Source organism: Taudactylus pleione, unplaced genomic scaffold (assembly GCF_031769625.1).
Source record: "Taudactylus pleione unplaced genomic scaffold, aTauple2 ptg000041l, whole genome shotgun sequence".
Classification (NCBI taxonomy): domain Eukaryota; kingdom Metazoa; phylum Chordata; class Amphibia; order Anura; family Myobatrachidae; genus Taudactylus; species Taudactylus pleione.
The window spans coordinates 49,134,678-49,147,701 of NW_028284443.1; the positions used below are offsets into that span (position 1 = coordinate 49,134,678).

The 13,024-nt window shown below is 47.3% G+C and overlaps 1 protein-coding gene across 7 annotated transcripts in view; it reads left to right on the forward strand.

Moving 5' to 3' along the window:
• ATP11A (ATPase phospholipid transporting 11A) overlaps positions 1-13,024 on the forward strand; it is a 246,323-nt gene that overhangs the window by 103,118 nt on the left and 130,181 nt on the right. For all 7 annotated transcript variants that reach the window (XR_015872874.1, XM_088458516.1, XM_088458480.1 and 4 more), the window contains exon 3: positions 12,053-12,142. Coding sequence is in view for 6 of the 7 variants with exons in the window: in XM_088458516.1 (XP_088314642.1) it covers positions 12,053-12,142 (90 nt within the window). In the remaining variant the exon portion in view is untranslated. The remainder of the gene's footprint in view (positions 1-12,052; positions 12,143-13,024) is intronic.

A 13,024-nucleotide genomic window follows, 5' to 3' on the forward strand; every position in this document is an offset into this window, starting at 1 on the left:
CCCCGTATTCTGTGCAACCAGCACTGGGCTCTGATCCGGTCCTGGTTCTGGAAATATAAGGGGAAAAATTAGTAGGGTCCCCTTGTATTATCCAGAACCAGCACCACACTTTTTCTAGCGGGGGGCTAATGCCACAGCCAGGGGAGCCCTTTCACCATGCCACCCAGCCAAAGCATTAACCCTGACCGCTAGTCAGCCCAGACCAGGGATCCCTGGGGAGCTGGGGACCCCCCCAATAAAGGGGTCCCCCTCTACAGGGAACCCCAGGCACAAGCTGATAGTCCGGGGCTATCCCTAGTACCCCTGGGCGGTGGGTGCCGGGTTGATTGTGTATAGTGTGTGTAAAAAATAGATGAACTAAATTTGTCTTTTGCTGTGGAACTGCAGGTCCCAGCAAGCCTCCTCAGCATGCTGGTACTTGGAGAACCAGAAGTACCAGCATTCGGGTCATTACTAGCCCCGCTCGTACCTGTAGTTCGACTGCAAAAGCAATATTAAAATAAACACACCGTACAAAGTATAAGTTTATTAAACATACATGCACTCACATGCACACACACATGTACGCATACTCACCTATGTATCCCTGTAGCATCGGTCCACTTATCCAGTAGGGTATCCACAGGGGACCTGTTAATGAAAAACTCACTCACCTGTCTTCTATGCGAAGTTCGGTCCTCTTCGTTCCAAAACTAGGCATTCCAGAAAGCCACGAACAAAAGTACCGTTCTTTAGGAACTGTAGTTCCCGAATGAGAGCTTAGCAGCGGGATTTCACCATGGAAACCCCGCCGCTGAGCGTTCATTGGCTGAGACGCGAGCTCTCCCACTCTCAGCCAATGAATGGCTCTCACCATTGAAGTCAATGGTGAGAACTGCAAAGGTAACTCAAGGTTAGGGTAGGCACCCCCCCCCGGGCAAGATTAGGGCTAGGCACCCCCCGAGAGGGTTAGGGTGCAAGGTTTGGTGTTAAGTTTATGCACCCATGGGGGGGGAGGTTAGGCAGTAGGGGGGGAGGTTAAGGTTAGGCACCCATAAGGGAGAGTTAGGGGGAGGGTTAGTATACTTACCTACCCCAGTCGGGATCTCCTCCATCGGGCATCTGCTGCCGGGATTTCAGCTGCCGGCATTTCAATCCCATTACGATCAATATATATATATATATATATATATATATATATATATATCGATCTCTATATATACGGATATATATAATATACACACACACAATATGGTAGCAACGGGCAGCAGGTCTAACAACCTGAAGAGGGAGGCCATCCACAGCACCCCAGTGGCTGTACTACAGGGATCGGAGGTTGGTCAGGCAGCACCTCGGCAAGTGTCACAGAAGTGGCAGGAGGAAGGTCCGACGCGCACTGGCTTCATCCATGCATCGGAGGATTGGGGCGATGAGGTACCAAGAGCAGCGGTGCAGCCTCTAGGGGAGGTCAGGGGTCAGTGCCATTTGTACTGGGGAGGGGAGGTCAGTGCCACTTGTACTTGGGGAGGATCGGTGGTCAGTATCACTTGTACTGAGCACGTCGGGGGAGTGTGATCGTGGGGGAGTTGATAACGGGCTGGCAGGGGAGACTGAAGGTGCTGCGGAGAGGTGTGCTACCCACCTCGATCCACCGCTGCTGCTACATGTTCCAGCCGGCTCCTGCAACTCCTGACAAGTCCGGTGCTGAAAACACGGGACCCACTGCTGAGGACTGAGGACCCGCTGCTGCCAGAACTAGACACACAGGACCCAGTGCTGATGACGGAGGACCCTACGGAACTGAAGACAAGGGAGACAGGACCCTCTTCTGCTAAAAGGTGAGTGTGATAAAAGTAGGCGGACACTACCGGCCAGTGTCCGCCTACTTATTGCTCAGTCGGGGGGAACTATCCCCCTACACTAGAACGTTAGCTGGTGAAAATCAAACATGTTTGATTTTCACCAACTAGTTGGAACGACTGTTTCTGGCCGGTTTTCAGCGTGTGGGAGCAAACGGCTGACTATCGTTTGCTCCCACACACAGGACGATTATCATTCCAACTAGCCCGCTAGTTGGCTGGTTGGAACGATATCGTTCTGATGTGTGGGGGCCTGGAGGGCCCTGTTAACCCCTTAACTGGCCAATATTTGCTCCCAAATTTGTAATTTTTGTTTATTATATGTAAATAATTGCCATTTGGGTCTAATTCAGTAAAAAATTACAAATCCATACATTTATACAGTTCTAAAAATTATGGAAATAAATATATACACGTATACATTTTATATATATATATATATATATATATATATATATATATATATATTAATATACATACATCATAAAAAAAATGTGTAACTGTATAAAACAAGGGTTGGAAGGGAGAGGTGTGGTGACAATATATGGCCATACAGGGTATCAAGGCGCTATATGAGTTTGATTCAGAGATGGATGGCAATGCAAACGCAATTGGATACTCGCACGGATCACAGCTGCTAAAATTTCTAATGCCTTCCAAAGCATACCCCAGCATAGGTACGTCCAATGCTGCCTTCTCATATCCATATGACAGTGTAAACATCGATGCACATCGGGCAGTCATGCAGCGTGTAGGTCAAGTCTGACCAGCCACAAACACTGCAGCTCTTCTGACACACTGAGGGAGATGTATGAAGCCCAGAAGCGGTATCAGTGCACGTTATGTGCGCTGATACCGCTTCTCACCGATGTATGATAGGGGGTTTGGGCGGTAAATGACAGGGGCGACATGTGCCTCTGTCATAATCGGCGCTGCAATCTACAAGATAGCAGCGCCGATAGCCTGGGCCATGTACGAACGGTCAGATCACCTGACCGTTCGGCCTGCTGTAGCTGTCTGTCCCTGCTGCTGCGGCGGCTGCCGGCTCCAGGCTGCATGTGGGGATCTTGCGATACTTGCGAGATCCTGCGCATGCTCAGTGGAGCCGGTCGGGATTGAGACACAGCGCATCAGCACTAGGCTGACGCGCTGTGGTCTCTAGCGGGTAGTGCCGGAGGGGGGAGTTAACGCTCCCCCTCTCCGGCCGATGAGATGTTCTTACATTGGTAGTGCTTCCTGCTTCGCCTCGGTAAAGAGGCGAAGCGGGAAGCGTTATTGCGGCACAGTAAGTGCCGCTATCATACATCTACCCCAATGAGAGGTCTCATGCTGCACAGGAGATCACAATAGTTAATCTATGCATGCACACGAAACAGCGTTTTTCTAACCACCCCCCCTTTCCATCCCAAAATGCTGACTACGTCACTCAATTTGTGCATGGTCCTGTGCGTGCGTGATATCGTTGCAATAGCTGCGTGTGTGCAGTGCTGCGTTCGCACATGCACAATAGCAAACAATCGCTGAATCTACGTAAAAATTGCCATTGCACCTGTCTCTGAATCAGGCCCACAGGGTAACAGGAGAGAGTGTCATGTGTACCCAGGTGACGTTAGGTGGTGACAGGTACTATATGGGCACACAGGGTGACAGGGGAGTCGGGTACCATATGGGCGCACAGGGTGACAGCGGAGAGAAGACGGGTACTATATGGGCACACAGGGTGACAGGGGAGTCGGGTACTATATGGGCGCACAGGTTGACAGCGGAGAGAAGACTGGACTATATGGGCACACAGGGTGACAGGGGAGAGGAGTCATGTACTATATGGACACAGGGTGACGGGAGAGTCGTCATGTACTATATGGACACAGGGTGACGGGAGAGGAGTCGGGTACTATATGGGCACACAGGGTGACGTGAGAGTAGTCTGGTACTATATGGGCACACAGCATCATAGGGGTCAGATACTATGTGGGTGCACACCATGTCAGGAAGAGGGTGTCAGGGCCAGGCATTACACGGGCGCACAGGTTGACAGGCAGTACAGTGGGGACACATTGGGTAATCAGCTCATTCCCCATCTCTGACCCCAGCTTTCCCCTCACTCATTCCCTGGAAAATGGTTTAATCTATAAAAAAAATATGAATACTATAAATATAAAATATTTAAATAGTTTATCCCTGGGTTTGAACCCTGGACCCTTGCAACAACTTACCTGCACTGTAACCACTAGCCCAACACGTCAGCTGCTATTTCTATACACAAAGATGAAATAGGCTCATCCATCCAGGTGCCATCAGGAGGGGAGGTGGGTGAGGATAGGGCACATAGCCAGGCCAGGAGTTGTTTGCTGCTTGTGGGAAGAGGGTGTGAGTAGTCTCGATCACCACCTATACTGAGTTGGAGCCCTGCTTGTACTGGGGGAGGAAGGGGGGTTGGGGGAGTCGAGGGTCAATGGGGGAGGGGCCACAGGGTGAAGTGTGATCGCGAGGGGGGGCAGGTGTGATTAAGGAGGGGGGGGTGAAGTGTGATCGTGAGGGGGGTGAAGTGTGATCGCGGGGGGGGGTAGAGTGTGATCGCGGGGGGGACAGTGTGATCGCAGTGGGGGGGAGGGTGGGAAGAGTGTGATCGCGGGGGGGGGTTTAGAGTGTGACCGCGGGGAGGAGGGAGTGTGATCGCGGTCACCCGGGGGAGACTGCGGAGCCCAGCAGCACTGACCAGAGGGAGGAGGAGGCTTCCTTCATGTCCCTTGCGGCCGAAGGACTCTATGCGCCGAGGGGCAGAGACCTGGTAGTGTGCGCCGGGGAGACAGCCAGGGCGAAGAGCGGGTAGGTAGTTGTGCACTTCCATGATAATCATGAGGATGGTGTAAATGCTCTTGGGGGTGATCACAGGGGTGGGTGTAGGGACAGTGGAGGTGCATCTGCTGGTGGTGATCGCGTGGGGAGGAGGTGTGAGCAGAGACTTGTGCTGCTTCCGGGAAGGGGGGGGGGAGGGGGGTTGGTCCTACTGACTGAAGTAGACACCCCTGCAGACTGGTACGAGACTGGTGCAGCTGCTGCAGCAGCACTGCCGCTGATCCTCTCCTACGCTCACGCTCAGCCGCTGACAGGTGTAGAAGTAGGCGGGCACTACCAGCCAGTGTCCGCCTACTTATCGCTCAGTCGGGGGGAACTATTCCCCTACACTAGAACGATAGTTGAGTTAACATGTTTGATTTTCACCAACTAGTTGGAACGACCGTTTCTGCCCGTTTTTCAGCGTGTGGGAGCAAACGGCTGACTATCGTTTGCTCCCACACACTAGACGATTATCATTCCAACCAGCCAGCTAGTTGGCTGGTTGGAACGATATCGTTCTGATGTGTGGGGGCCTTTAGTATGGAGCCAGCGTGTACTCGTTCTCAAAAAGAATCCCAGAATAGACAGATAACTTTATCAAGTGTGACCTCGGAATTCTGAAACAATCACTTTGGTTCCACTCCTCCCTGTACATTCAATCTTGGAACCTACTGCATCTTCCTGCTGGGACCGTGACCCGTAAGTTGCAGATATATATATATATATATATATATAAATAATATGGAATCGGTATGGCTGCATGGCCGGCGGTTCGATTATAAATAATATAAACTCATATAGTATGCGCACACACTTAATTATTTCGTCTGCTGGGGTGCAGCACCAATCCTTGATCTGGGATTTCTCCACAGGAACATAAAAATACAATATCACATAGGGGTGCACTCGCCAGACTGGCACAGTAGTTTCTAAAAAAGTAGCTTTATTCCATAGTACAAATAGATTCTGATGTTTCGTTTTGTGTGTGTGTGTGTGTGTGTGTGTGTATATATATATATGTATGTATGTATGTATTTGTATAGATATATATAGATATATATATATATATATATATATATATAATTATTATAAAACAGCTTCATAATGGGTGTAAGATGCAATCGGGGAGATTACTAGACTCTTCAGGGAGTCAGGAATATTGCTACTATTTCAGGGAGTCTCCCTGACAGTCGGGGAGAGTTGGCAAGTATGATTACATCTTCACATTGCCTGCACCATTAGAACCAGATATGGACAATTTGCAGTGTGTAGTCATAAGGTGGTTTACTATTGAGAGGCATAGACTTTGTTATTTACTATTGCACTACTGCACTGCAAATTTGTTTTGGAGTACAGCTGCTTTGGACATTATTACGTGTCAGCAAATGCACATAAGCTGCAGAGGATTGTAACTCCACAAAGACGTAAGCTGGGTACAGACCTATCAGATATATCTACAGATCGAGTAATCTGCAGATACAATACTGTGCAAAAGTTTTAGGCAGGTGTGGAATGAATGCTGCAAAGTAAGAATGCTTTCAAAAATAGAAGTGTTAATAATTTATAACATAAATGCAAAGTGAATGAACAGAAGATAAATCAAATCAATATTTGGTGTGACCTCCCTTTGCCTTCAAAATGGCATCAATTCTTCTAGGTACACTTGCACAAAGTTAGGGATTTTGTAGGATTATAGTCAGGTGTATGATTAACCAATCATACCAAACAGGTGATAATGATCATCATTTTCATATGTAGGTTGAAAACAGAAACAGCTGTGTAGGAGGCTTAAAACTGGGTGAGAAACAGCCAAACTACGCTACAAAGGTGAGGTTGTGGAAGACTTTCATGTCACAGGTCATACACCATGGAAAGACTGAGCACAGCAACAAGACACAAGGTAGTTATACTGCATCAGCAAGGTCTCTTCCAGGCAAAGATTTCAAAGCAGACTGGGGTTCCAAGATGTGCTGTTCAAGCTCTTTTGAAGAAGCACAAAAAAACGGGTAACGTTGAGGACCGTAGATGCAGTGATCGGCCACGGAAACTTTGTGCATCAGATGAAAGACACATTATGCTTACTTCTCCTCAAAATCAGATGTCTAGCAGGGGATACGTTAAATATGCTGGCGGACAGGATCCCGGACATCGATATACCAACGCCGGAATCCTGACGCCCGGCAGGTTACCGATGTTGGTATCCCGACCCCTGCCATCCCAAAAGTATACGGGTATTACACTTAACCCAAGGATGGGGGGTTAGGTATAGGGACCCCCAGGGAGAGATTAGGATTAGGCACCGCCCGGAGAGGGTTAGGCTGCAGGGAAGGGGGGGTTAGGGTTAGGCACCCCCCTGGGAGGGTTAGGTTTAGGGTGCAGGAAGGGGAGGGTTAGAGTTAGGCACCACCGGGGGAAGGGTTAGCATTAGGCACCACCAGGGGAGGTTAGGGTTAGGCACCACCAAGGGAGGGTTAGGTGGGGGCGAGGGGGAGTGCTAGGGTACTTACCGCCCCTGTCGGGATTCTGGACCTTCGGGCTTCCGACGTTGGGATTTGAACTGGTGGCAATTCAGTCGCCGGCTCTTAATACCCAACCCGTCCAGCAGTGCCATTCAGCTCAGAAATGACAGAAACCAGTGATATCCAGGTACACTCATCTACTGTCTGAAGAAGTCTGCCAAGAAGTGGTCTTCATGGAAGAATTGCGGCCTAAAAGCCATACCTTCGACGTGGAAACAAGGCCAAGCGACTCAACTATGTACGAAAACCTAGAAACTGGGGTGCAGAAAAATGGTAGCATATGCTTTGGACTGATGAGTCAAAATTTAAAATATTTGGCTGTAACAGAAGTCAGTTTGTTCGCTGAAGGGCTGGAGATTGTTACAATAATGAGTGTCTGCAGGCAACAGTGAAGCATGGTGAAGGTTCGGGGCTGCATTTCAGCAAATGGAGTTGAGGATTTGGTCAGGATTAACGTTGTCCTCAATGCTGAGAAATACAGGCAGGTACTTATCCATCATGCAATACCATCAGGGGGCGTCTGATTGGCTTCAAATTCTGCAGCAGGACAACAACCCCAAACATACAGCCAATGTCATTAAGAACTATCTTCAGCGTTAAGAAGAACAAGGAGTCCTGGAAGTGATGATATGGTCCCCACAGAGCTTTGATCTCCACATCATAGAGTCTGTCTGGGATTACATGAAGATACAGAAGGATTTGAGCTAGCCTGAATCCACAGAAAATGTGGTTAGTTCTCCAAGAGTTTGGAACAACCTCCCCTGTCGAGTTCCTTAAAAAACTGTGTACAAGTGTACCTAGAAGAATTGATGCTGTTTTGAAGTCAAAGGGTTGTCACACCAATATTGATTTGATTTAGATTTCTTTTCTTTTAATTCATTTTGCATTTATTGTTATTGATAAAAATAAACTATTGCCACTTTTATTTTTGAAAGCATTCTTACTTTGCAGCATTTTTTTCCACAGCTGTCTAAAACTTTTGCACAGCACTGTATATCTGCAGATGATGGTTGTACATACACACTGAACAGCCTTCATTTGACATATGGCCACTGATCCCGCTGGCCAGGGGGCGTGTCGCGCCCACCTCCCTTTCGACCTCTGCTGCAAGTGTGCTGACGGTCGGCTGACTGCATGTATACACAGCACGATGCCCCAATAAATCTGCATATATTTTCAGCATCTGCGTGTTGTGCTGTTTGTCCTTTTTGTTGTATACCGGTACTAGATCACTTCATTAACTAGTGTTAGACTGTTTTATATCCTATATATGTATATATGATCATTTAATACATTTCTGGATTATTAAAAGCATTGCCTTCTTACTTTGATTTGTTTTAACTGACAAAGTATGCTCTGAGATTGATTTCCTATTAAATGTTAAAATGGTACCTGATTTTCTTTGTTGGGACATTTGTACTTTTACAGTGTGTCTCTTAAGGTTTAAAAAATTGACCCCCACACAGCACACTGCTAATTTACAAAGGCATCCTGTGCAGTTTGCAAATGTAGTGGTCTTTGTGTAATAATAATTCAACCCCCTGTACCCAATAAGGACACTTGGGGCAAAGTTATCCCAATACCTTGCAGTAAATGTCAATGTCTTGGGAATTTTCTTAAAGAGGACTCCTCTGTTCTTTTGTTAGAAAACTCCCACTCCTCCTGTCACCTATGGTCCCTTGCAGGGCCGGCCCTAGCCCAAATTTTTTGGTAAGCGAGTGTTTTTTTTGCCGCCCCCCCCCTATGCAGTGCCCCCGGCAATGGTCCCCCCAATGCAGTGCCCCCAGTAGTAAGCCCCTTATATAGTGCCCCAGTAGTACCCCCCCACCCATGCAGTGCCCCCAGTAGTGGTACCTCCCTATGCAGCGCCCATTATATAGTGCCCCTAGCAATAGTCCCCCCTCTTGTAGTGCCCCCCAGTAGTAGCCCCCCTTGTAGTGCCCCCAGTAGTATTTCCCCCTTGTAGTGCCCCCAGTAGTATTCCCCCCTTGTAGTGCCCCCAGTAGTATTCCCCCCCCTTGTAGTGTCCCCAGTAGTATTCCCCCCCTTGTAGTGTCCCCAGTAGTATTCCCCCCCTTGTAGTGTCCCCAATAGTATTCCCCCCCTTGTAGTGTCCCCAGTAGTATTCCCCCCCTTGTAGTGTCCCCAATAGTATTCCCCCCCTTGTAGTGTCCCCAGTAGTATTCCCCCCTTGTAGTGTCCCCAGTAGTATTCCCCCCCTTGTAGTGTCCCCAGTAGAATTCCCCCCCCTTGTAGTGTCCCCAGTAGTATTTCCCCCCCTTGTAGTGCCCCCAGTAGTATTTCCCCCCCTTGTAATGCCCCCAGTAGTATTTCCCCCCCCTTGTAGTGCCCCCAGTAGTATTTCCCCCTGTAGTGCTCCCAGTAGTATTTCCCCCTGTAGTGCCCCCAGTAGTCCCCCCCTTGAAGTGCCCCCAGTAGTATTTCTCCCCCTTGTAGTGCCCCCAGTAGTATTCCCCCCCCTTGTAGTGTCCCCAGTAGTATTCCCCCCCTTGTAGTGCCCCCAGTAGTATTTCCCCCCTTGTAGTGCCCCCAGTAGTATTTCCCCCCTTGTAGTGCCCCCAGTAGTATCCCCCCCTTGTAGTGCCCCCAGTAGTATTTCCCCCCCCTTGTAGTGCCCCCAGTAGTATTTCCCCCCCTTGTAGTGCCCCCAGTAGTATTTCCCCCCCCTTGTAGTGCCCCCAGTAGTATTTCCCCCCCTTGTAGTGCCCCCAGTAGTATTTCCCCCCCTTGTAGTGCCCCCAGTAGTATTTTCCCCCCCTTGTAGTGCCCCCAGTAGTATTTCCCCCCCCCTTGTAGTGCCCCCAGTAGTATTCCCCCCTCTTGTAGTGCCCCCAGTAGTATTTCCCCCCCCTTGTAGTGCCCCCAGTAGTATTCCCCCCCCTTGTAATGCCCCCAGTAGTATTTCCCCCTGTAGTGCTCCCAGTAGTCCCCCCCTTGTAGTGCCCCCAGTAGTAGTCCCCCCCTTGTAGTGCCCCCAGTAGTATTTCTCCCCCTTGTAGTGCCCCTAGTAGTATTTCTCCCCCTTGTAATGCCCCCAGTAGTATTCCCCCTCTTGTAGTGCCCCCAGTAGTATTCCCTCCCCTTGTAGTGCCCCCAGTAGTATTCCCCCCCTTGTAGTGCCCCCAGTAGTATCCCCACCCCTTGTAGTGCCCCCAGTAGTATCCCCACCCCTTGTAGTGCCCCCAGTAGTATTGCCCCCCTTGTAGTGCCCCCAGTAGTATTCCCCCTGTAGTGCTCCCAGTAGTCCCCCCCCTTGTAGTGCCCCCAGAAGTAATCCCCCCCCCCCCCGCAGTAGAGACATAATAAAAAAAAAAAAACACTTACCTGACACCCGCTCCTGGTCCCGCCGCCGAGATCAGCTCCTCCGTCCGCTGCTTTGCATTGTGGGAGTGACGCGTCATGGGAGTGACGCGTCACTTCCATTACCCACTGCGGGAGCCGGAAGATGTCCGGCTCCGGCAGTGGGAGCAGCAGCCGATGAGAGTCTGTCAGATTCTCATCAGCTGCTAAAGCAAACACACGGCTGTGTTTGTGCTGTGTAGCGCTGACCGAACTCTGTCTGGTCAGCGCTACACACGCGGTGCAGCTGTGTCACAGAGACACAGTCTGCACCGCGGCCCGCATGGTACGCAACTGAGGCGCCCTTCACTATGTGGCGCCTTACGCAGCTGCGTACCATGCGTAACGGGAGAACCGGCCCTGGTCCCTTGGGCTTTAGTCGACTATAATGCACATCCACTCAGTCAGCATGCTAAACAATCATGGACACTGCCAACCCCAAGCTCTATAACAGCACACTAGCCCAGTGAGAAGTTTTGCTGTGGAAAAGGGAGCTGGCACAATAAAGAATCAGTGCCGCTTGTAGAGATGCCCAAATCTGATTTCAATTCCTCAACTTTTTCAATGAATTACATTCTAAAACAGTCTCCAGCATTTCTGAAATTTTTAATACCATTGAAAACAAAACACAGCTCACATTCAGGTTCTATTTTAAATATATTATTGCATGCAGTAAACCTTGAAAAGCAAATTCCACACCCAGTAGTGTCTGCATTTTTTTATAGTTAATTTTGTAATTAAAAAAATATATATTTTATTTAAATTAAAAACATTAATATTAACACAAACCGCAAATAGAAAACCTGAATCTCAAACATGAACAGTGAACACAAGCTGCATGTTTAAAGCTTTCAGTTAGAATTGGGGACCATTAGCAACTATACTCGTTCTGTTCAGAGCTTTCTGACCTGTGAAAATGCTATCAAATTTCAAACCGGTTTGAAATTTTCTTCAATCTCTAGCTTCCAACTATATCATAAAGAATGTTTTCCTGCTAAAGGTTTAGCCTGGAGATAACCAGAGATTTTTTCTTTACGAAAAAAAATAAAATAAAAAAAAGGTCCCCTTAGTTTTGCTTTTTTTTATTTTATTTTTTTAATTGTGCCTAAATACTGTAGGTAAATCAGGTATGTGATGAGTGACAACACATCTGTACCTGCTGTTTTTTTTAACCAACTGGAAGAAATGTGTTGGTGATTTAATAATCTGTTTTGTTTGATTTTTTTTATGCCTTTTTAATACATTAAATATGTATTATAATAAAAAGATTTCGTAAGGCACCACCAATTTTATCCTAGTTCACTTGCTACTCTCTCTATGGGAAATCCCAACTCAATGGATTGGTTTACAAATGCTACAGTTTAAAAGATATACTGTCTACCGTCTTTCATGTTTTATCTGTGAATATGAAGAATTGACATTCATTATGTATTATTAATCATCATTTATAATATAGACTAATTTGATATATAATTTTGTACTTGTTTCTTACAGTACACATTCTGGAACTTTGTGCCGAAGAATTTATTTGAACAATTTAGAAGAATAGCAAATTTTTACTTTCTAATTATTTTCCTTGTACAGGTAAGTTTCTAAGGAAAATGTTATCTCTGTGTGCAAAAATTGCACTGATATTTGTACAATTTAGTCTAATTCTGTACTAAAAGTCTGTTAATCTTAGTCTATAATACATATAGTAAATTATGTTTATATTTTCGTAAAAGGAAAATGAAAGCTAAAATACTAGTGTGTTTTTATATATAACTAAAGTTAAGACCAATTATCACTATTTGTTTAATATATGTGTATATATATAGAGAGATACTGTTTGAAATAACTAAATTTCTGAGTTATAAATTAAAATAATCTTTCCTCAATCCCAGGTGTGTGCCCTAACACACGCTTTTTCATCATGAGATAAACCTATGAAATTGTAGATATGAGTGGTAACTATCTGGGCATGCGTGTACTGAAAGAGTGGTGATCGCAGATTAAGTTACACATTCAGTATGGCATCCAGGCATTTTGCACCTCTACTAGAATGGCTGGGGAAACAGAGTTGTTACAGTTAGTGCAGGAAATCCTGGAGAGACAATCACAATCTGGTATGGTTGACACTGATTAAACTAACTAGTAGAGGATACAGTATAAATAATTTCACACAGCCTAAAGGCACACTACCAGAGCCGTAACTAGACTTTTTGGTGCCCTGTGCCAGAAACAGCATTGGCGCCCCTCCTCATTTTTCAAAGGGACATAATGCACCCAAAAAAGGGCATTGGCCTCAGGGGAAGGGCCAGGGAAGAGATGGGAGAGACCAGGAGATGCTGGGGATGAAATAACAGGAAGCTACAAGCAAGAATGATAATAAACAGAAATTTGATAGGCCCAAACAGTGCCCCCTGACCTGTGGTGCCCTGTGCGATGGCACCGGCCGCACTACCCTAGCTATGGCCCTGCAACCTA